This window comes from Dysidea avara, chromosome 6 (assembly GCF_963678975.1).
Source record: "Dysidea avara chromosome 6, odDysAvar1.4, whole genome shotgun sequence".
NCBI classification, from domain to species: Eukaryota; Metazoa; Porifera; class Demospongiae; order Dictyoceratida; family Dysideidae; genus Dysidea; species Dysidea avara.
Window position 1 is genome coordinate 9014949 of NC_089277.1, and position 26650 is coordinate 9041598.

The following is a 26650-nucleotide window of genomic DNA, read 5'->3' on the forward strand; positions in this document are numbered from 1 at the left end:
CTAGCACAAAATTATCACTGTACTCTAATAGAACAGTTAAATACTCTAATACAGCATGACAGCAAACTAAAAACTACTCAATGAAAATAGTTTGATCAGATCCGTTTAGTTGCCTGACCTAGATTGCTTCCTTCAGCATTCAACCAGTTATGGGCAAGCTGCCTGTTACCTTTAACTTCAGAGAATAGTCACTAGTGTTAACATTGCTTTCTACAAACATTCTTGTATATACATAACAGCAGCTTCAAAAAAATGTGCTAAATAGCAGTGATCTCTATCATGTAGAATGCTCTTTCAGGAAAATAAATTACTGTACTACAATTACGTTGTAGTACATTAGAACTACAATACTGGCACAATATGAAGGGAAGCCATCACACGCTACCACCAAATCAACATCTTTCCTGTCAGCAAAGATGAATGGGACACAAAGGAGGACACTAGTAAGTCCATGAAGAATGCATTGTACGTACTGCAGTATGCCAAAAGACACGTGTCCAGCTGAAGTGATGTCAAACAGTGAAAAAATTAATCCCATAGCCTTAGCCCCATTATTGAGTTACACTTGTCTGAAGGCATCAGTCAGTTAGTCAGTCATTAGGAAATTTTGTTTAATAACTTAAAAACAAGACTGGTTTTTATTCATGGGTCATGCCCAAACCTTTGTGGTCCCTAGACTCCCTATAATACAGTACAGGGAAACTTTCAGTACAATGGCAGTAAGTCAGTGTATAACTGCAAAGTGCCATAACACCTTTTATGTAATTATAAAGCACCACTGCTATGCTGAAAATTTATATACATTGTGGTCACCATGGCAATGTGAAACTAAGCATCAGTAAACAGGTAGTACATGTCACCTATACTACAGTTCTGAATTGTGGTCAGATTTGAGGAAAGGAGTGTTCCAAGCACACCTAACAATCCCAATAAAAGGTAAAAATCTAAAACTTTCTTCTTCATCCATTAAGCCGTGTTACTTTTCACTTACGACAAGTCAATACCTCAATAACCTCTATCGTCAAAGTAGCTAAACTGGATGAGTGTGGAAGGCCCCTTTTCACAAATCTGGTAGATAGTTTTAATCTTTTCATAAACTAACAGCACTATACATAGTAGCTAGCTCTTTAACAATATTCCTACATAATGGTAAAATGGTATATGTTTCAACATTACGTAGGTTATTGCAATCCAGAGCCACTTGACTCATGAACATCACTCAAACATAGCTCAGCTGTAGATCTGTACAGTTAACCAATTCAATTAAAAGATGATTGATAAAAAAATTAAAATGATAGGATTAAAAAAGATGAGAAGTGTACATTTCATTAGCTCATATAGTACAATATCTGTGTATTAGTTGTCTTGCTAGTGTTTTATTGCCGGATGATCTGTATATCAGTGACAGGTTGAACGCAGCTTCTCTACACAGTGATGTGTTTGTCTATAGACAGGACATGACATAGTTAAAAACATTTATAGACAATCGTGGAATAAAACTACTTCTCTAACTTTAAATTTGTTTTATGCAGTTATCAACCTGTCTACTTGTAGGTACTGAAATTAGGATATTTAGTATACTGAATGATTTCCCAAATTTGACAAATTCTTCTGTTCACAACTAGTGTTCATGTATATATGTACGTGCTAGCTTTTTGCTCACCACAACTTATTCACAATGACCATGCTATGCAAGTCAGCCGAAGAAGCCATCACAATGTGGCAATAAAACTAATGACCAGCTATTTCACAAATTTAAATTTTGATGATAGCAACAAAATTTTGTCAACCACTGATTTTTTAAATTCTTTTTTGGATTTGCAGTAGCCACCAATCTACATACCAAAATGTTGTTACATATATGTAGGTAACTGGTCATACTGCATTTGGTTTGAAAATAATTTTACAGGCTAAGCATATACTAACTGTGCATAGAACTACAAACTCCCACTAACCACAAGGTGAGCTCGTTATGAATGTTGCCAATGACAAAACTAAATATTTTATGCAGTAAAGGTGTATATAGATTGTATGGTATTCGTTGTAAGGCAAGAAGTCACCTAATCGAAGTAATGCCTTGCTTCTACAAAGGTGTCTCACTTCTACACAGTGAGACATCTCAAATACACATGTAATAAGGTTCCATAATTCAGTAATAATTGAAGCACCACACTGATATACATATAGGATTGAGACAGCTACTTTGTAAATACTACTAATATTTTAATAACAGTGGATTCCTACGAAAACAGTTGACTGCTACACAACAATCTAGTAACATTACCGAATGGTGCATTGGAGCAATCAGTGCCTTCTTGTAGTAGTTCACAGCGATGTGAGTCAGTCCTGTATAGTGAGGTGTGTAAATATGATGTCAGGTTGTTAAAATAAGGGGATTACCCATGTGATGGAATGCTCTGGCAAGGTTGTAGTACGCCTCTTGAGACTCCCCCTTCAATCTGGCATACTTGAACATGAAGGCAAAACACTACAAGCAACATTACAACAAAATAATTATTATGAATGCATAAAATATACGAAACGTACTATGTATGAAAGGTACAGCATATGACAAAGCATTTAAGTTACATTGTCTTATTACAAGCCAGTAATATTGAAAATTCAAATACAGTGGAACCCCTCTTAACGGACATCTCTGAATGGCGGACAGCCTCTTTATAACAGACAATTAATAAAGTCCCAAATACAACTTCCAACACCTGTGTGTATTAATTCCCCCTCGACACCTCTCTATTCTGTAAACTGGACACTGCACAACTCCCACACATGGCAAGCACCACAGTACAACGCTTTGCTAATGGCGGACACAAGTAAAAAAAGGTTCATTGCAATCAATTGAATTAACACCATTTAACTAATGCATAAAGCACTGTCTCTAGCTACAAAGTACAAGACAAGTTACTAGAAGCCATAACAATGTGTATATACTACTGCTGTTAATGTTCTTACCCAGGTCTTCTGATAATAGTAGCTGGTGCACTTTAAGAATAAACTTCACTACAGGATAAACTACATAACTTGTATAGCCAACCACCTTGACATCTAATCAAATGGAGTAATCTGGACAAGTCTTTATGGGAGCATGTATAAAATTTTTGTGGTTCCTAATTGTCTGGATAGTGTAGTAGAGGCCTCACACCATAGGTAACCCATGATCAATAACATCACTTCTGTTGCTACCACATAACCATTCTTGTTCCATCACTTTTGGTCTAGTCTTGTACATTAAACCTGATTATACTAAATTTTAGAAAACCCCTTAAATAAGGACACCTCCATATAAAGGACATAATTATTTCATTTCCCCAATGGTGTCCGTCTTAGAGGGGCTCCACAGTATTGACTCATAATTTCTTTGTACATAAAAAGCATCAGCTAAAGTAAAGCATTGGTATAATGATATCTATGCTAAAACAGCAAAGCTGTGAAAAACATAGTCAGACAAAGAAAGTTGCAAAATCAAAGGTGGCAGTCAAGAAGTGGCTGCAATGATGCTAATAAGCACCATGTTATTTATATTCCAGCCATTTCTTAGCAACCGTCTTTCTTTTTTCACTGTGGTTTTCTAGGGGGCCACACCAATTCTTCACAGCTAGTTACAGACCTGTATGAGTAAAGTGTTACGGTAGTTAGAGAAGTGCACTCCTGATGTTTGACTGGCCATCCCAATGAAACATAGTCCAATGAGAAGACAGACCAGAGAATTGGTTGGGTAGAGACGATAGAACTCCTTATAATGACCTACAATTTGAATGGAAAAGATCACATAAATACTACCAAGACTTCGTAACATAAATATTGTGAACTCATGATGCTAATGAAATAATGTCAAATCTATAGATCCCTATTATATCAAAATTCTTATAAAACAATTTTTCACAGATATGTGACCAAATTTTTAGTAGTTTTTTTTTTTTTTTTGAATTCCATTATATTACATTTCCTTTGTCCAGATACCTGTGCTTTGGTGCTCATGATGATACAAAGGTAGTGGTGTGCAATATATATCAATACAGTAGTGTAAGCACTTCAAATAATTTTTTGACATTCTCTAAAGAAAGTGTTTATACACAAAATTAACACCTTGGTAGGGTTTTCGCATGAAAAAAAAGACTAGGAAGACCATAAGACATATGTCACAGATGATTTTTGTTGCATAAAATATTTTTTTGATGAAGCATTTTGGGGGCACCGTTCTATTTTTGGGGGGTCCCTAGTATTACTGTATTGTATGATACTGTATGGCAGCTAGCTTACATGTATGTGTTGTAATTTAGAAGATAATCACAACAAAGTTTACTTATTACACAGCTACTTTGACAAAGGCGACTGTTTCATCACCATCACTTACTCAAGGCATGGACGTATGACGTTGCTGTGTAGGAATGGTGTCCAGTCAGCAACAAGAGCATCGGGTGAGTAGGATACTGTATACAATAACATTGTGCATTTGTTAACAGTATCGTGGACACTACACACACACGCACGCACGCACACAAAGATATAATGTACATACAGACACACACGCACAGTCGCACACATGCACAGTCGCACACGCACGCACACACCCACACCCACACACACACACAAACATATGTACACACATACAGACACACAGACACACACAAACATATGTACACACATACAGACACAGACAGACAGACACACACACAGACACACATATGTACTCACACATTATGACATACAGACACACACACACAGACACACACACACACAAACATATGTACACACATACAGACACACACACACGCACACAAATGCACACACGCAGTATATACAACACAATTACATGTAACAACCTTCACTAGCAATTTTAAGACCATTCGGTAATTGTACAAGTTTCTGGGTAGCCTTGATTGAAGTATCCACAACATAGCTGAGTGTGGAAACTAGAGGAAGACAGTATTGTATACATGTTTAGCACTCACAGAGTACAAACTGTACTGCACTACAATGAACACAGAAATTGCCTATACAAAAGAAAGTCTGTACGTGATCACATAAGAGATCCTAAACATGTGCTACATTATAGGCCAAACTCCCTCAATAATACAGTGAGCAACAACACAGTAACTATAATAGTATCAATACTAGAACACCACATATACAATACTAAAAGAAAATACACAATATAGAATGGCCATTGGATGCCTTTCTCCTTACTGAATACTATTGCGCAGAACAGTCTAGCTCACCTTCTTAACCCAGAAAACTCCTTAGAACAATCAAGGATTATGGATTCAAATAATAGTTGTGGTGTGTATGCTCTATATTTAAGTACATTATTCAAATGCGATTACTATTAAAGGTGTAGCATTTAGCTAACCAAGGAAATATGGTACAATGGAATCTCGGTTATCCAAATCCCAGTGTGTCTCAGGCAATGATAAAAGTGTGTAGATAAGTGAATTGTTTGGACCATACATTTGTATACAGAGCTCTGTTGAAATACTCTAATAGAACATACACTTATACTCAAAATACCCTAATAGAACAGTCGTTTCCAATTTTGGATAAATGAGGGTACGGATAAACGAGGGTTGGATAACCGAGGGTCTACTGTATTCAACTTATGCAATAATTTACTGTGCCAGCATTTCCATTTATGAAGTGAAACACATACATACTGTATATTGCCTCGAAGTATGGTCCGGTGCTTATTTCTTTCAAGAAACTTCTTACCCTGGCCACTAAACAAGACTGGTGACCATATGAGGCCAGCTTTTATGTGCAAGACCACCAATCATGAATTCCTAGGAATAAACTTCATACCTAAGTGTTGTAAAATTCCTCAGAAATTTAAGTTTAAAAGAAGCTTTTTGATGTGCTGTTTCTCTGGTTCTGCACATAAATTGTCTGTGCTAGGCTTTCATTTGAGAATCGGCAGCTTTCATTTGAGAATCGGCATTTATTAGAAACGCAGTATTTGATTCTGTTGAAAGGCTTTATACCCCCACCAACTAAACAGGATTAGGTGTTTATACTGCAATGGCAGTAATTCAGAGAAATTAAGGCATAGTTTGACCATCACACATTCACAATTCTACGTACATATGAGGAACTACAGATAGAGAGTGCTCACATATTTGACCACTGTTTTTATGAGGAAAGCAGTGTTCCTGTAATCCTTCACATTCAAACACACTGATATGGCCTTCACATACAAATCCTGCAATACACAAAAACCCTGCATTACACATGACTAGCACACACCAACATGTACGTACATACAGCATAATTATTTTAGTACAACAGCCAGTTATATTCTGCCATATTTATCCCCCTCCCTCCTTTGTTTAGTGGAATAGAAGCCATCAACTGACCTCAGCTTCACAGGGATAAACATACATGAGATGTGTCATCTACAATATTATAAGCTTTTGAAGTAGGTCTGAATGCAATACTATACTTATTATACAAGCAAACCCCTTACACCTCTTTATAATAAGATAAGAAATTTCTGATGGCATATATTCTGCTAGAACACATACATACATATACATACATACATACATACATACATACATACATACATACATACATACATACATACATACATACATACATACATACATACATACATACATACATACATACATACATACATACATATATACATACATACACACAAGAAACTTATACACAATATCATTGTCACAATACACAAATGATATATTATAGTTGGGATTATAATTATTTTACACATAATATACACAGACTACTGACACATTGGTAATCGTTGTTATCACCAAACCTCCATGAGGATATTGCAATGAACAACCATCTCTTCAGATCAGCTGTCTTCCCCAAGCTGAACAGAGTATGGCAAGTCTGTAGAGTAACAATTGCCAGTTTAGCATGCTAGTGTAAACATACAGTACGCACCGCTCAAATACAACATCATTTTGTTTGGGATGAATACTTGTGAGTGCAATGGGTGCCACGCCCTATAATTAACAAGTTTTTTTAATTGCTCGCATTCTCGCGAGACAGTGTTGCATTTGAGCGGTACATACCACACTATGAAACATCTTAAGGACTTATGATGGCAAGTCACAACTTCAAGGAAGTATAAAAGTACAAAGGAAAAGTAAAAACACTTAAGAGACATCAGTACAACACAAGTAGGTACTCTCAACTCTGTCATTTACAAGTATAAGGAAAACTTAGGAATTAAGTTTGACTAGGGATCATATTAATAAAAGGTAGTGAAACAAGGGAGGCTGCCTATACCTGAAGATGAAGTAGTGGACATTTAATCCCTAATTAGACGGAATTAGGTATTGATGTTATATCTAGGTGTAGGTGACCTCTCTTGTAGTCTAGTTAGGGATTACTAGTATATTGTATATACTGTAACTGGGAAAGTTTCGTGCTTTTCATAGTTTCAAAGCAAACCGCAAAAGTTTCCCCACTAAATCAATTATTTACAGTGTACTATATACACCTGTAGCTATGTTTAAGCTCTACCACGAAATTTTCACCACGAATAGTCTCAGTAAGCCTTAACCGTGAAACTTTCGCCCAGTGAAACTTCCCCCCCCAGCAAAACTTTCCCCATTCACAGTATATTTTTAGGTGTAGACGAAAAAGCCCACACCTTACCTGTATTACGACAGCATATGCACTCTTGAATGTTGATATTAAAGCATTCTTCTATTTTGCTATCAATCAATAGGATTGTTTATCAATGTCATTCAGTCACAATCCCACACACTCTTGTACAGTTTGTAATCATATTACAATGTAGTGAATAAAATGAGCTACATATTAACACTATAGTTGTGCAGTATTATCACCTCTTGTCAGTGGCTTAGTGGACATACAATGACACTAAGATGTACATTATGTTAAATTAATACTTAATGTGCAGGAAGGAAACATCACGTGTAATAAAAAATAATAATTGACAAAGTACATATAATAATATTATGGATATACACGTACTATTTCCTATTTATCTGACTGGGTCTGTGAAATGGAATCTTATAGCCTTGAATGTACCTGGTAATCCATAGTTTGACATGTAAATAAGCTACCACCTTGAATTTTGGTTATGTACAATATTCGTAGTCTGTAGCAAATAAGACTGCAGAGCATTGCAAGCAGAAGTGTGGCAATCAGTAGCTCAAAGAAGCAAGAGACATTTTTACTAGCTACTGCACATTCAAAAAGGAGTATCTTTTTAATTCTGTTGTGCCCATTCTAATGATTTTGTGCTTTGATTCTTTACATTGAGCCCCCATAAAATATTACACTGTGGGTTTGAGTTATATTTTTTTTTTGCTTAAGTAAGCTAAGAGTTTTCTAAAGGAAAATTATTTATGACTTCATTTCAAACTAGACGTCCATGAGCCTCATCCTCATATTACAAAATATGATGTCATAAGTTGACTATAGTGTGCACACAGTAACTGAACTGAATGTTTTTGTGGTTTGTTCAACTCGGAACCATTAGATCATAAAGGTAAGAGGTAGAAAACCTATTGTAGCAGTGTGAAATTGGACTGCAGAGCTTATGATAAGAAATTTCTGTTGTCCTGCCACAACATCCTGATAACCATAATTGGTCAGACAATTGACAGGACACGAGGAAGGATAGGCCTATTGTGTCCACTATAGCATAGCAGAAGAACCTTATTATTGTTATTATGTCACATTCCTTGCTGCAGCTACTACGTGGTTACTATGTGGTTACAGAACACCAGAGGGTTGGCAATGGTACATTTGTGGTTGGATGTAAGAATGTATACTATCTATTAGCAACCAATGGGTAGTTGGAAAAGGCGGATACGATCGGACGTGGATGTGGACATTTTCAAAAGCACTTTTACATTTGTATAACAGTTATTTTTCATACCTAACGTTGTTTTTACAGCAGTCTTTGCTTCCAGACCTGGGTGTCGATCTTGTCATAGCGCTTTTCCATTTATAAATGCGCATGCGAAGGACTAGACCAGCACTCCACAGACCATATAGTGTTATACACATGCTCTAGAGTCTAATACAAAGTTATATAATTGTAGAGATTAGCTTGTATGCCCCATGTAACTTAGCTTAGCAGGCCAAATCCACAATCTTACGCCTTTTAGTATAAGGCACAGGCAGTTATACCGTTTCAAGGACCTGGCCTACAAGATTAGGTTGGGACATGCAAGCTTAATCTCCATGACACTGAATTAGATTTCTAGAGCATGTGTACAACACTATATGGTCTTTAGAGTGCTAGTCTATCCTTCGCACATGCGCTTATAAATGGATAAGCACTATGACAAGATTGATGCCTGGGTCTGGAAATGAATGCTGTTGTAAAAACAATGTTAGGTATGAAAAATAACTGTTTTGTAAATGTAAAAGTGTATTTTAAAAATAACTGTCTGACTGTATCCGCCTTTTCCAACTACCCGCAACCAACTGACTGTTACTATTGATAGAATCAACAGACATGCCAGTTCAGCCTTTAGGCTCCCTCCTTGTTCTTTGATGGCAGTCTCCGAAAAAAAATTGCATCATGGTCAGACATTAATTTTTTCCAGCGTCTGGACATTATCATAAGCTCTGGGACTGTCTGGCAAAACCATACCAAAATTTGTAAATGATATGCAAATATGTTTATTAGTACTGGAAGTTAGTATTCATGCCTTTTCTTTGTCCTTGTTTGACATTATTATAGCAAAACACCATCTCTCCCAATATCTCTCTTAACAAAGTCCCCACTACTGCCACCATTTTCTTACAAAGATTCAGATTACAAATTAACATTCCACTTCAAAATTAGCATAGCTATATTAACATTTTTATGCACCCAACTAGCTACCAGGCCAACTGGATCACTGGCAAAGTCAGAAATGTTACATTATTACCTGTGCAAACAAGTGTGTGTACACTGCTCATGAGACTAAACTGATTGTAAGACCACACACTAGATAACTTACGGTTTAAGCTACAAAAAATACACAGAAATAAGTGGATATTCATTGAGATCCAATTTTACCAGAGATTTCAGGTTCTTAAACAAGATTCAGATTATATTTTGGGATTCCAAGTGATTTGTGTTGGGTGTTGGGCCCCTTGGACAGTTTTGAAAACTAAATAACTTCTACAACTGGACATCTGTTTGTTGGTAAAAACACTGGCACAGCACTTTCTTCTTCGAGATATCATCCCATTACCAATGTGCTGTTGTACATACAGAACTGTTTGCCTCATGTGGTAGCTACTCTACAATTACACAGTTCAAAAAGTTGTATACTAACACTGCATTCACTCTTGATCCTTCCATGCATAAACTCTTCAACAACATATAGATACATTTATTACACTGCCATGCCATCTTACACTGCAACTCATAATGATGTGCAATATGTTTCTCTATATCCTTTACGTATATCCAAACATCCCATTAACATGTTGTGCAACAATGTACAAGCATACGTTCAAAAAAAAATCTGCCCTACAACAGACCTTATTCACCATGACATCACACACACAGGTTTGTGAGACAGAATTCATATAACAGATCCACTGAAGTTGTTATAAAAGCAACAATGCTAGTGACAGAGCAGTAGAACAAGTTCAGTATCAAAGAGTTAATAAGGAGCAGTCAAAATGATGTTTAAATATCAGCTACAGAAGATCCTTCTTGTAGCTACAACTATGGTCATGATCACTTCAGCTATTAAATGTGACAAGTTGATACTTACCAGTGGGAATAATGGAGCTAATACTATACTGGAGACTGGCCGATACATGGTCACTACCACTCTTTACACCAGATCAAACAAAATTCAATCTTTCATTGACAGACTAAATGGAGCTAGTAACATTCAGTACTCAGATAAATCATTTACAGCCACACTGGTTCCTAAAGATCTGAAGAAAGTATACCTCACCGATGCACAGAAAAGTATAGTGTCACAGTAGCTACTCTGTATACTGTAGCTAGACTTTATAGTCACTGGTAGGATGTCAAGGAAAACTATATATGTACAACAGTATTTATACAACATTACCATGCATGGATGGATAGCTACCGACATGATAAACTGTGTTAAACATTTATCTCTGTTTATGTTAACAGTTATGTCGCAGTGACCTGGTGGAGTCTATTAAGATGGTTGAACTGATGGAGAATTCTTACAAGTGTCAGAAGATGATCAGAGGTAGACAAGGATCTGTCATTCCATCCAGCTACATTGTAATGATGAAGGAAAACTGTAACATGACTAAAATGGTGAGTGGATACTGTATTTTTAGCATCAGCCAATGGCTACATTATAATTGTTGTTAGATGTCAGCCATTGCCAGTGCAACAAACGATATTGACAGTTCTGTGATGATTGATGGTGTTAAAGAATTTCACACTTCACTTCGTCATGGGGTCTTAGCAAAAATGAATCACGATGGAGCTGATATGGTAGGTGATGAGTAAGCAGTTATGAACAAGTAGCTTACCCACTGCACTCTGTAAAGGTTAAAATACTACTTAGGGCTTGAACTATTGAGTACATGTAACCAGTGCACATGTGTGCATACTGGGTGTTGTGTGTTTGTAGCATGCACACGTGTGTGTAGAGTGTGTGTTATGTACATACGTACGTATGTACCAGTATCATTGTGAAAGTTTAATAAGATCTGTCATGTTGTCAGATGTGCCAACAGTCAGAAGTGGAATACATCGAAGAGGATCAGATGGTAGAAGTAGCAAGACAAACTTCACAGTGGCATTTAGATAGGATTGACCAGCGCAACCGCCCACTGAACGGGCAATACTCGCCCAACAATGACGGAGCAGGAGTTGACATCTATGTCTTAGACACAGGTTAGCTGATGGCTACTGATTTAAGATTGTATCTGTTACAGTTATACACTAACTAATTTGGAGCTTCCGGAAATTTTCTTGTTATTCTCCACTCATTATTGCATATCATTTCTTCTACAGGCATCAAATTTAATCATGAGGAATTTCAAGGAAGAGCTAGATATGATTCCTTTGATCCTACTGATGAAGTTACTGGCAGTAATCAACGAGGAAGAGATTGTGATGGTCATGGAACTCACGTTGCTGCATTAGCTGTTGGAAAAACTTTTGGTACCGCTAAAGGAGCGAGGGTATTCAGCACCCGTGTGCTTGATTGTAAAGGAGGTGGCTCAGTTAGTACTGTCATTCTTGGAATAAACCATGTTATTGAGGTCAAGTCAAGAAGAAGGAATAGGAGGATTATCATTAATATGTCACTAGGAGGACCCCGATCGCGAGCAGAACTTGATGCAGTCAGAGCCGCCACAAATGCAGGGATACTAGTGGTGGTGGCTGCTGGCAATGACTTCAGAGATGCATGCAGGTTAATTGAAACAGTATAATACTTATTCTCAACATTGTGTTCACCTAGCTACAATACTGTATATACATACAAATATACAACTGGCTTAGCAAAAACTCTCAATGTTCATAAGTTTCTTATGCAAGAAAAATTGATTTGTACAGCAACTACACATACCACCGGAAGTACATTACACATGCTTCAATCACGACTATAACGGTTTATGAACTTGAAGATCAGACTTTGCTCAGTGAGTTTACCATGAACTGTCAAATCCACTATAGAATAGTGCTTGCCCTACATCTATCTGAGTGCATTAACAAGAAGGCAATTTGAATAACAAAACGACAATGGTTAACTTTATTTCTACTGCATTGGAAAGTAATTCACATGACCTTTGACGCATACAAAACAAAGATATTTAAAATCCTCATGAACAGACAAATGAACAGAACATAGCTTTAAAGATACGAGAGTCACATACTAAAGTAAGGGATAAATAAAACACGCATAAATGAAGTAGTCGATTTTAGCAAAGTATTTTATTATCAAAATAGAATATTGTGTGAACATCGCAGTTTTGTCAGCTTCAACACATTCTCATCAGTATAAGCTACATGCGTAATTGATAAAGAAACTGAAAACTGTTTTGTAGTATGGTGCGTGGGTGGATCAGAGGCTGTCACTGGTGTTATAAATCAGTGGTAGTCCAGTTAACGATGTTTGTAAGCACCTTAGTTCAAAGGTACCAAAAGAAACCACAGTTTGTCACTTGCTTGTTCGAATGAATGAAAAGCAGTACAATGTGATTAGCCTGGCTTCTGTGTTACAAACGGGCACCTTTGATCCATAACACAAAACAGTTACAACATTACCCATGAGTTTGTATCTGACTTGTAAACACACTGGCAACCCTCAGGCGTATGTGTTACATATATATATGCAATTACATTCATTTGTCTAGGAAATACCAATGTTGTTATGTCGTACATATGTATCACAATTACACAGAGAGTCACCGGCAGCATCACCTGCTGCCCTAACAGTAGGAGGAATACGTCGACGTGATAATCTTTATAATACGCCATTTGGTGGAACAAACTATGGAAAATGTGTAGACATATTTGCCCCAGGACAGAATATTAGAAGTGCAGGAATAGCCAGTCGTACTGCTGTGGTTAAGTACAGTGGTACATCAATGTCCACTCCAATTGTAAGCGGAGCAGCTGCTATTTATTGGAACCGAAACAAAGGGGCTGGACCACGACAAATTAAAAATGCCATTATTAAATCTTGCACCCGCAACAAACTTAATTTGGATGAAATCAAGTCACAAAATCTAAGAAGAGAAACACCAAACTGTCTCGTGTTTATTTAGACCTGTCACTGATTCAAATGGATTTGACTGAGATGACAACAATTGTTCATTACAAATGTACGGGTGTATGTACAAATCGATGCTCTACACACACTATTCGTGATTGTCATTATAATAATACATTACATTCTTGTATACATGATCTGATTTGCATGAGATGGCTGCTATATCAAGGTTGTTCAGTGATTGAAATGCGAACGAAACTGCGAAAAGGGGTCTTATATCCTTTCCAAATTTCCAAGTGTGATGAGTCATAACTCATCACGTGTTTAACTTATTGTCTTAAAATCACATCCAGGAATAGTGCTATCAAGGGTTAATAATAAGAGAGGAGAGTGTCTAACACTGTATAGGCCTGTAATAGATGATTGCGCAGAAGTTAAATGGCTTCCTTTCTGTGTAACGTATAGGGTTCTAGTATTTGTTCGTTTCCTTACCGCAATTAGTTTAGCCGCACCATGATGAATCCTTGAGAATATTCGAAGACTGAACTAAAGACTGAGCTGTATTTACAGGGAACAGTGCTCCTTCAATTGAAGAATGCTCAAAGGTAGGGTGACATGGCGACGCAGTGAAAATTCGAAGCGACACTCCGTCTTTGGTTCAGTGTTTATTGGTTTCTCAGACGCTCTCCCCCAGAGTTATCTTCGAGGTTAACAGCCACACTTCTTTACGATGCTCTTCGTGGTGAACTTGAACATCGAGTTGAATACACGCCCTTGAGTCTGGGTTAGCCTTTGTGGTTAAATGCGAAAATATACTAGCCAGTCTGTACGTTATGCGGAAAAGAAGCCGTTTAACTTCTGTGCAATCATCTATTTACAGGACTATACGGTGTTAGACACTCTCCTCTCTTATTATTAACTCTTGGTGCTATGTTAGGCATGTAAAGTGACCAAACTTCAGGCTGGTAACATACTCACAAGTCAAGTTATGGATTGCCAAGTATGTGGAATTGGAAAGGCTATAAGACTCCTTTTCGCAGATCCGGTCACAAATAAGGTATATTGCATTTATAAGAAGGTTAACGCCATAATGAAAGGTTAACGCTCTGCTAATAACACACACTTACAAACCATTTCACATTTATTGGAAGTTGAACCTACAATAATATGTAAACAATTTTACACATCACTACATGTTGAGCTAAGCCCTGAGTAAAAAATAATTCCATCGCTGAGTTACTAAATGTTTTTGAGGGCTCAGCTCAACGTATATGTACAATATTGAAAGAAAGTGATGGCAAACATCTTCTTTACTGGAATTCAACGGAATTCTAGTGAAATGAAAAGATCACATGATCTTTGCATATCACTTTGGCAGTGCATGAGGATTCCTAACAATGACACTTGGTACATTTATTTAGTATAAGTAGGCATGTCATTGTTGACAAGCTTTTTCTGTGAAGTAACAGTTCAGACACCAGTCAGTATTACCTGTCATCTACGTATAGTTGTACACTACTTAAATTGTACTGGTGGGTACTCTAAGGGATAACCAAACTTCCCTCACAATCACTAAAGATAAGGTTGAGGAAATGTGTTACGTCGTTAAATCACAATGTAACCATAGGCTGCTTGCTTTAATGACATATTACCAACATCTGAGTCTCAATATAATCACAATACAAAACCTGCAAACAGTGAGGTATACTGGGATTCAGTGGATAATTACATAGTGTGTTACATATGCTTCATATCAAGACTATGGACTATTTTTGTTAGCGCCCCTGGATTTCTTGGTGAAATAGGAAGAAAAAAAACACTATTCAAGTGTTTAAAAACGACTCTTTCAAATATTACATGAAACACTATCTGAAGATCTACAGAACATGTCCTACTCAAGGTACAGGTGTAGCATTAGTGGTATTAGCAATTATCATTGTGGAATAATTAAATTTATCACGTGAAAGTTAAATATTTCAGTTTGCATGACCAACTGAGTTATTGAAGTGTTGCCACAAAACCCTGTGGACAAGTTTATTATGATGGCAGTATAAACACTTTTTTGTAGTCAGCTTTATTCAGCAACTTGTCCTAGCTAGTTATAGGCCGCACCTTTTTTCTGTTTCGGATACACTACAATATTTCACACATGTATGCATAGTTACGTACAATACAATTCCTACAATTGTGCCTCATATGGCTTGCCTACCTTGGAGCAGAGAGTGTACCACTCCGTCTCTGACAAAATCTTTTCTTTCTCTCTTGTCTCCCTCTCTGATCCTAAAGTGATGGTGACGGTAATGAAAGAAGTTTCGACGGTAATGAAAGAAGTTTCTGTACAACTTATTTCTCACTACAAAAGCTCAGCTGGTACAGTACATGTATGTGTGACTAAGTTAAACTGATTGTACTGGTACAACGTGCAGCATAATGTCAGTATAATACGTGCATACTGTGGTAAGTTTGTAATTCAGATCATATTGATATAGCAACTTTGTATAATACAGATTCAAACACTTTAACAGTACAATCAACCTTACAGTGTACATGTAGTTCACCACTACACAGACTACTCCATAACATGTTAATGACAATCAGGGGTAAACCTTTACCTTCACTCAAGTTTGGAAAGTTCTGTCTGGCCCTTTTCTTGTCCAAAAGTACAACAGGGTTAGAGTGTGACTCAACATTCCTAAAATAACATGACAGCAGCTCCAAACTAACATCCAGTGACTCGGACAATTGTCCCTCTGATTGTAACAACAGGAATTTGTGATACACCAGCCGTATGTCCTGTGGAGCCAGGCAGTGATAAATGTATCACATATGTAAATATGTGTACATATGTATACCATAGAGTCAGGTTGTTAAGCGCATGTGTCTATTATACACATACATACTATTTGTTAAGCACATACTCATTTCTTGTGATTAACCATGGCTGATAAGCGTACATGGCCAAATGCGACAATAAAACTACACACAGGAAGAAACGGCAAGAAAAGCTGAGAGTACCAAAAAAAATAAAATGTCTCCTCAAGTGCTTACGTCTCCCTTGAGGTCTCCCTTCACTATGTACGTATACAGCAAATCAGCCACCTGGATAGTGATATTGTTGTTCATCACGAAGGATTTCACCCAGAAATAGAGTCAAATATCCCTATACACTGGTGTGGTGACCAGCACAAATTATTAACTACTCCAGTACAATGTAGTGATTCCAGGTTATACACACCATAATTATTTATTAGGTGTATGCGCCTCACATATATAGTATTATTTTTTTACAAAAAGTTTTCTCAAAATTATAAGCACATGCGCTTAACAACCTGACTTTACGGTATTGTATATATGTGTGTATGCATCATAAATTAGGGGTGGGATAAATGGTTTGAACATTCACACGTTTGTTCAATTCCGTATTTGTATGCCCGTGAACAATTGTTTTTCTGTTGGTAAACGTGTTTCAGTTACTAACATAACTGGAGAATTTAAAATCAGCCATGAGGTTTCAAATCCTCGATATTATACCCACACTATCCCCCGGTTTGTTATTTTGGACTATTATGCTAGAACATCAACTATAAAACTATTTAGCCATTAGATTTGTCAATGCTAAAGAATTGTCAAAGCTTCATTTGTTCACAGTCAAAGTATTTGATTATCGATAACTCAACATTCATCATATAGTTACCGTATTGCCTCGAATTATGGCCCGGGCATTTATTTCTTTAAAGTACCTATTGCTTGTCCAAAAGTAGCACTAAATCTGAGGTTAATCGCTATAAAAGGTTTCTGTTGACACAAAAAAGGTTTCAGTTGATATTAAATGATGTCTATTAAAGCTATGAATACTACAAACTGACATTCACGGTGGTCACGTTGTTATCAACCCCAGTGACTAAACGAGACCGGGCGTTTATACCAGACCAGGCGTTTATACCAGACCAGCCATAATTCGAGGCAATACGGTATGTGCCTTTCAAACAGCATGTGTATCTCCATGACTACTGCACTGTAGGGCTGGGTGATAGTGGATTTTCAATGTCTGAACGATAGTAAGACACTATTCACGATAGACGAAAGCACAATGATAGCGAAAATTCACCTATTTTCTACTTACTACCTTCAAAGAGATATGCATGTTACTATGTACATGTTTTCACAAAGAAATTAAACAACCTTTGGGCTAATGTTTGCACCCAAATATTATTCTTCAAAGTATTTTAGCAGTATTATCTGCATATTTTTACATGTTAAATACTACCCAATAGTAATTTGTCAAACAATAGGCGATACAAATAGCGATACAAATAGCGATACTATCCCGATATTCCGATATGTTCATACTATCCCCTAGCCCTAAAGCACCGTAATATGCAACTTTACATATAATATTGTCTTTGTAGTCCACCTGGCTGCAATCTGGTTGCAGATGTGGTTTGAGTCAAATGGCTCGTATATGTGAGCCCCTACATTAACAGGTTCTGCTGTACCATAACATAAATATGACAGCCTCAAAGATACTGAATAAGCAGATTTTTGTAAACAGACTACGACAAGCATTGTGCAGTTTCTAGGATCACAGGTACAGTATATCACAAGCTACTGTATACTGAACACAGATATAGATGATATCCTGACAATGATACTTCTTCACATTTTGTGCAAGTCCACTAAAATTTCTACAGTATGTATAGCACATCTATTGACAATGAAAAGGGAGTATGCGGCCTTCGGGCAGTCATATCAGGCAAAGCCCACATGCCCGTGTTACAACTAAAGTACTACACGCAAATGTACAGGTCTTCTATGCTGGATCTACATTCTATGCTGGAGTGTTGGAACAAATTTGGAACTTTATAGTGTATGTTGGAATTCAAGACTGATAGGATACACATTAACACAGTCAGCATACACTCACTTGGTGAGGTAGAGAAAAGCTGGCCTCATCTGTCTTGTTGAGTGGTAGTTCTGCAGAAGATCCGATGTGGTGGTCATCCTGTATCACTTCCTCCTCTACTTCACAGTGATTATCATCAGCTTCTGTAACTGTGAAAAGTGTACAGTAATATGTAAGTTGTGTGAGTGATTGTAGGGAGACCTAGTAAGACTACACCACATGTAGTGGAACATGAGTACTGTAACGTTGTCAGCAAAGAGTGTCTAGATTTTCAAGACAGTCTCTTTGAGACTTGGTGTTTATTTCTGTTGTAATTCTCTATACCCTGGTTACCCTGGTTACCCTGGTGACTTTATAAACACTTTCAACTGAGGCAATATGGTCCACTGTAGACTTGTTAGAGCTACAGTAAAGCCTATGAACCATGGTTGTCATGGTGTTCTGTTTTGCAAGGTGTCAAGACTTTCCAGGTCAGTAATTTAAACCTTAACAAACAGACTGTTTCACTTTTAAATGTCCATATAAACATATTTACTGTACCATTACACTGCACATATCTAATTAATTCTCACCAATAGGGAGACCATGCCATTAAGTACCTTCATCCAGTATAGCCAAAGCATCATCAGTACGGCCCAGTGAGATGTAGATCTCAGCTAGCTTCAGCCTAGCCTCGGTGTGGTGAGGGGCAGAGGACAGAACAGCAGCATAAGATGTGGCAGCATCTTCAACATTCCCTAGTTGGTGCAAGCAACCAGCATGTTTCAGCCACACCCCAGCCTGAAGGGATGAAATAAACATGAATATAACAATGTATATTCAGTACTTAATAGCAAATGTATGTACATGTATTATAATAAATACACATACAGCACATAATGTACTTGCTCACCTGGTCAAACGAACTGGTTTTAACAAGTGCAGAAAGGAATGGGTGTGCCAGTGATGGATGACCTGTACAAGTAAGTCTTTAGCATACCACACACGCACACACGCATGCACGCACACACACAGAGTGTTCTCTGTACATGTGTACACATAAACACTACACACGGACACATACCATTTTCCATGTAAGCCTCAGCAATATCATAATAGAGGTCGCCACAGTCTTCGGGATCCTCCAAGAAGAGAGGTCCAAGCATAGTCTAAGAAGAACAAATGTATCTCAACATTTAGGAAACACATTTGCAATGGAAACGATCCACTGTTATTATTTTGTTCAGGTCAAAAAGTGTACAAACACATGGACAATATAAACAATGGAAATGGAGAATGGGAATATACATATATTGGAATTGAGAACAGGAATAGAATATGGGGTGCAGAATGGAGAACAGAAATATAACTATTGTACCTCACTAGGAGTCAATCCCAAGTTGATCATAGCTATGATCAGCTTGGCTCGCAGGTCAATGGGTAAATCCTCCTTCATTATTGGCTCCACCACCACACTTTGATTACTCTCTCCTACAGCTGATGGCTTTGCAGCAGTCGGCGACATCACAACATTATGAATGAGGTCAGCATCAGAGTCCAACTGTAAAGACATCTCCACAGCACTACTGATGTTGAAGGAAAAATCTCCAGCAGTTTCTGTCTGGTTGATGGAGGATGTTGATGGAGTAGTCTTGGATGGTGTGTTGTTATTCTGAGTGTGTTTGGATTGTGTCTTGTCTATTTTCTGTTTGGTAGGTGTAGCTGTGGTGGGCATTGGTTGGGGTGGCTCCTCACAGTAATAAGTGGTGATTAGCTGTATGTGAAAGATAGTGTTACATATGAGCATATAGGAAACTAAGGTAGAATGAAACTTTGATTCTGGAGAGAAAAGGTTGGACAGTTTGTTTAGGTGAACAGGGGTGTATTGGATACAGAAATATGGCAGAGCAGGCCAATGGGAATGGGGGGTGGGGGGAGAAGGACAAAAGTTACACTATGAAGTATGAAGCATGCAACAGGCACAAATACACATCCCTTGGAAGTTCTGGAATAGTGTTGTACTTTTAGTTACAAGCATTGACCAATAAAAGTGTGCGTGTGTCTATGTGGAAGGGTTACACATAGGTACAAACACATACGTATCTATGTATTTTATAGTTTATCATGTACTACACAAATGCACACACACCTGATAAATATTACTGTAATCCTTGGCTAACATGTACAATTCAGCAAGAAGATTTATTGCTACAATTAGAAGCATGCATGTATATGTAAGTTCAAATATGACAATGTACATGCACACATACCACACACACTACACACGCATGCCACACACCCTCATACACATATGTGCATGTACACACACACACACAACACACATACACGCATCCACACACACACACACTACACACCTTCAGGATCTGGTAATCCCTGAAATGAAGAGCAGGCTTGTTGCAAAAGCTTAACAGCTCTTGAATGGAAACTCAACTCATGACAACACTAACAAACAAGTAAAAATAATGTGCTACACGGCACAGAAAACTCTAGCAGATTACCCTAGCCATCTTCTTCAGTATGTCCAAATATCTTGGACCATGTTTAGTCTGTAATATCTGTAGTAAAGTAACATGAAAAGTATTGTCACCATGATTCAGGATGCATGTCTAACTATACATATGTACCTACTACCTATATATCCACTGGGGCTGAGAGATAATGTAGATACAAAGATTATACTTAAATCACCTATTGTAACAAATTTGCTTATTAGGATAATAGCAATTTTCTTCGAAATCTACTGTAAATCAACCACAGTTATATGTACCTGAACGCCATACAAAAACAAAAAAAACCGTCTTATGTAGTCCCATCGTTATCAAAATAGTATTGATTATCAATATAAAATAGTTGTATCAAGACATAGGTTTAACTATTATTGCATAGCCCTAATATCCACGTATCAACTGTTTGTGCATCCAACTGCTAATACACACACACACACACACATACACACACACACGCACGCACACACACACACACACCGTCAACATGATTTCAAAACACTCCAGTGCTTTCTTATACTCTTCAACATCCAGTAACAAATTTGCCTTCTGCTCCATTAAATCAATATTGTTGGGATCAAGTCTGATTGCTACATACACAAGATAACATACAGTAAAAACACAAATCACCACCACACACATGATGGAGTTCATGAACAAACTACATATGTAACACATACATATGTGCATGGTACAGTACACCTTGTGTGTATTGGTTGTTGTGATTGCATATACTTAAAATCAAAATATACAATCCCCAAGGGGAATAAAAATGCAATTTCCAGATCAAAAATTATAAATAAAATCCCTACAAAATAAAACTGCACGGAAAAAGGACCCTTTATAAAAATATGGTTCAAACCCAATTCATATGGTGAGCATTTTTCCAGGATCTTGTGGTACATATAGAATGGGATACATCCATTTGGTAATTTTGATGATTGCTGAAAATTGGCTTGTTGTGTCAGTGAGAATTTTAATAAATTCACTACAAAGAATTTAACACTTCTTGCAATTTTGTACACAATGTGCAGTCTGAATTCGTACGCATACATATTTTTCTAAGCGATTTATCTAATGGTGGACCATACTGTGCTGTACACACGACAAATTTCTTTAACAGGATGGTAACATGGGTTTTCAAGAATAGCGACATATAACGGACATGCATGTGCAACTGCACTATGCATTTCGCATGAAATTGCAAGAGGTGTTAAATCTCCTGTAGTGAATTTATTAAAATACCAGATGTGATAATTTCATTTGCCAAACTACCAAAGGACGGCACAGAACCAGTGAATACCTATGACATTGTCAATTTTGCAAAACATTTACAGATAACTTACTTCAATACAAAACCATGACACGCAATGTTCTTGTACTGAGTACTCACAGATACTGTATTGCAGTACAATAAGTTGTTTGAAGATGTGTTTTGTAAAATTGACAAGGTTGTAAGTATTCACTGGTTCTGTGCCAGCTGGCTATGGGATAATATCAACAAGTTATGAGCTAATTTTTCATGCATCCCACAAGTCAAAGGTGAAAACATAATTTTGTTTGTGTGGTCACCACAAAACCATCAACAAGTTGTATAATAAACTAGACCTGCCACATTTAGTGGATTGCACAACCACCACTGCCACATTAGATCATCCAATTCATAGCACAACACACACTTCAGTTGTAGACAAACACAACTACAAAGGTCAAAACTGCATGACTATTTTCCTAGGAAGGTGCTTAGTAGTGACAGTACAGGTTGTCTGATATGACAGCACACAGACAATTATTAGACTGTTTCAAGAGCTGTAAAGATGATTGTCTAATCTAAGTGTAGTCGTGTATTGTGCCTTGATGAAAAATGACAAGACTTCAAACTTATCTGTGCTCTACTGTGATTAAAAGTTGTGAAAAACAACTAAAAAGAAAGAGAAATAACATTTTAGCCAATCATGATTTAAGGTGTCAAGAGCATACACATGTGTGGTTTGGCTCCAACACAAGTTGTCCAACACAAGTTTGGGAAAGGGACGAAACAGATGGTACACCTTTACGGCTTCTCCGTAGGATATGTATGGTGAAAATTTGACTGGCTATAAATAGTGTGCCACATTTGAAATATGGGTCAAGCAGTATTACAAATGAGCCAAATTTAAGCTGTGTACATACTGTTTGAGGGTTCAGCTCAATGCATGCATGTATGGGCTTACAAGCGTTCAGAAAATGGAAGGTGGTATCACTGCATTTACTGGAATATGGTATTGTGCATAGCAAACTGAAGAAGAATTAGGCCCAGCATCATCAATACATGTGAGACTGGTAGGTTTTTTGGCTCCATTACCTCTTGAAGTACACAGGACAGCATCCTTCAGGTGTCCTTTGTCAATAGCCATCCCAGCAAGCTTCAACCACAAATCATAATTATTCTTTTGCAAATGAGCAGCAATAAGAGATAACTACAGAACAAAATGACCAGTAAATACATCACACACACACAAACACACAGTACACTACCACACCGGCTTACAGCTGCAACCTGTGTAATACAGCCTGTAAGAACTGTAGCTTTTATCACCTTGTTGTATTTAACTCATGTGGATGTGTACATAAACAGACACACAATTGTCCCAAACCAGTGACATACTAAACAATTTACCTGGTCATGGTAAATACAGTGGTTCAGGTTTCATGTACATAATTCCATTCATGACTTATAACCATTATATTAGTTACATTTTCATAATATGGTTGTTGTACAAACCAATCCTACTGTTGTTACTATTTTTTCTAGTGCTGTAACTCCAACAAAAGTTCTTGGGAATAAGAAGCTAAAACTTTACCATAAGCATTCCTTGACTTTGCATTTAATAATAAGAACTAGGGTTTTCACCTAATCACACATGTACTGAATGTATTAGATTGGACCTAGTTACCAGATGATTTGTCACATGTGCTGTTTGTGCTTGTACACTGCAACACGAATAGATTTTAAAAAACATACGCCATACCTGGTAATATTTATCAGTGTCCCCAGTCTCCTCATAGGTCATAGCTAATGTCAGGTAAGGGCCGGCCACATACGGAGCTACAGGTGGATACAAGCACATGTAACACACATATAGCTAGTTACACACTACTGCACACAGCTAAGGCCTATCTATCGGTCATTGGACATTTGGCACATCATAGTATACTTGCCTTGCCTGATCACTTCCTTACAAAGTTTCTGAGCACCAATCATGTCCCCCCTGGCTAGACGCAAGTTAGCATCTCCCACCACAGTATGAAGGTGAGAAGGAAGCTTCCTCTTCTTAGTGACAGGTATCCTGGTAGACTACAATATTTATAGAATTATGATTATACAATATAGAGTTCCTAAGAATTCATAATTACATAGGAACATTTCATTCAAAAATATATCAGTGGTGAGTCACATGCTAAAGTATACAAATCAAATAAACAATGTCACAACTCAGTTCCACACAGATATACAGATGCATAATACTCTCCAAACACACCCAGTATTAACTCTTGGTGATTACACTTTTAACAGCAAGACTACCTTTTAGAAACAACTACTGTAGCATATTAAGGTATGTACACAGGGTAGCTAGGCTCTAACAGACTCTTCTATGAAGCACATAAAGCAATTATAAAGACAGTCTGCCCTAAGTGTCAATATAACTTTTACACAGGATAAATCCCAACAGTAACAAATGGTTACAAAGCATGTACATTTACTGACCCCAAGCGAAGATGTCATTAAATTTCTTTTCCGTAATGTTGTGCTTCTGCTTAATTCAGTAGCAAATTGTTCAGCCTGTTTTGCAGCAGAGTCATTGTCCATTGCTGATGAACGGTCACCATCTTCTCCACCGGTCCTGCTCTCCTCCCCGGCAACCAGCTCTGCTCCAGTAACTACTTCCTCTGGTGGCATCAGTTCCTCACCTAGAGATGACTTGGCAAACTCTTCAAATGTCAAATCTCCTGTGGGGAATATGATGAATATAACACACGCATAGGCCAACAAAATATGTTTGACATGGTCATTACAATGAGCAGGACATGTGTTGTGCACTGCTTGCATGTTACTTGCCAATTCACATGAGGTACAATAGTATAAATATAGGATTCAATGGGGCTTAGCATATATTAAGATAGTGACTCAAACACAAGTTTGTTTATGCATAAAACAGTGACTTTCAAAGTACCGCATGCATTCTTGAAACTTACCTATCAGAGAGCTTGAATAAACCTCTACTTTTGCATTAAAATTATATTACGGTTATGTTATAAAAACGAAGCTAATCTTTTGACTTTCTTGCTTGACTTTGTTGTGTTCACTTTCAGTGTGCGAAATAACATCTGGAAACCAGTTAATTACACCAGTTATCAGGCCATAATTGAATTTGTCTGGAAATAGTGTCCTTTCAAACTGTAGAAGAGTTTATATTGGGCTAGGAGGGAGGCTGGACATGATGGTATTGACTGTAATTAACTTGTTTTTGGTCTATGGTGACCACAAAGGCATGCCCAAGATGTACTCTGAGGTTAACAGTTTACTACGCTGTGCCAGCCTACTTGTCTCAGTCACCTGTACTACACTAGTAAAATGATTTGTAACTGCCATTAGTACTTTTACTTGTGGTATTCATGATCACCTGTACACCAGTTTATGTTTTAAGAAAGAACACGATATCAGTGCATCTCTTGTGTTCATACATTGTATTAGGGATAGAGCATATGCAAAGTTTGAATATAAAAGCAAGTAGAAGGCCTTGACAATGACTCAATTTCCTACAAAACCCCTTGTAACAGAATCAATTCCATAGAAGCTTTTTTCGTGACCAGTGGTTACCCATTAAAATACTGTTGTCAGTGAGTGGTTGGGTAGTAATCAGCTCTGTATTGCATAGGTGGCTGCAATGTTTGGCAGAAGCATTGGTCAAAACACAGAAAGAGACGAAAGTTAAGAAGTCTGGTAAAATGATGTCCACTCAACTTACACAATGTCCTGACAGTATAAGTCAGCACATGTCTGAAAAGTTACATCGCACACTGCACTTTGACAGAGTATATCAATATTATGCATAAAAAAATAAAGGTTCATGTACGCTCTACAGACTCCATGCGTGCACAGATAATGGGATGCTCAGCTTTCAATATTTCAGGACACTTAAGTAACCGATGAGAATCCGGAAGTAGGGTGCTAAAACGAGTCACACGACCCAGATGTACCTGTTAAGAATTTCGACAAAGTTCCTGGAGCAGACGCATCATCGTCTTGTAAAAGATCATCTTCATGAGAACTCGTCATTATCAAACTACTGGTACCTGCTCGAATATAATGAAGCCATACATATAAATAATCATCGATTATCGATCAAATTTTTACACGATTACTAAAGGGCGGTTCAATTTTTATGGGCGTCGGCCTTTTATCAGGATCAAAGGTTGGGTTAGCCCATTCTAGTTGAGTTGTTTGTTGAATTCGCCGTCTGGAATAGGATACAACAGGTGCGTGTTGTGCAAGCGCTTTGTATTGGTGCTAC

General features: G+C 37.5%; 2 protein-coding genes across 2 annotated transcripts; one reads left to right on the top strand and one right to left on the bottom strand.

The window, feature by feature from the left end:
- Positions 1-1258: 1258 nt before the first annotated feature.
- On the bottom strand, positions 1259-26474 carry LOC136257601 (general transcription factor 3C polypeptide 3-like). The gene is made up of 24 exons (XM_066050841.1): positions 26337-26474; positions 24844-25085; positions 24297-24432; positions 24107-24183; positions 23440-23554; positions 21576-21685; positions 21090-21146; positions 20946-21033; positions 20720-20778; positions 19949-20344; positions 19655-19739; positions 19484-19545; positions 19191-19371; positions 18613-18740; positions 16301-16481; positions 15898-15968; positions 6769-6873; positions 6125-6211; positions 4842-4931; positions 4373-4448; positions 3626-3762; positions 2401-2488; positions 2285-2346; positions 1259-1444 (listed from the first exon to the last, which is right to left on the bottom strand). Exons 1-24 carry the CDS (start codon positions 26413-26415, stop codon positions 1334-1336), a joined length of 2823 nt encoding a protein of 940 aa, XP_065906913.1. The 5' UTR covers positions 26416-26474; the 3' UTR covers positions 1259-1333.
- On the top strand, positions 10705-13911 carry LOC136258314 (extracellular serine proteinase-like). Its single transcript, XM_066051640.1, has 6 exons — positions 10705-10923; positions 11123-11275; positions 11333-11458; positions 11692-11863; positions 11984-12386; positions 13377-13911. The coding sequence occupies exons 1-6, from the start codon at positions 10705-10707 to the stop codon at positions 13741-13743; spliced, it is 1440 nt and encodes a 479-aa protein (XP_065907712.1). The 3' UTR covers positions 13744-13911.
- Positions 26475-26650: the final 176 nt, after the last annotated feature.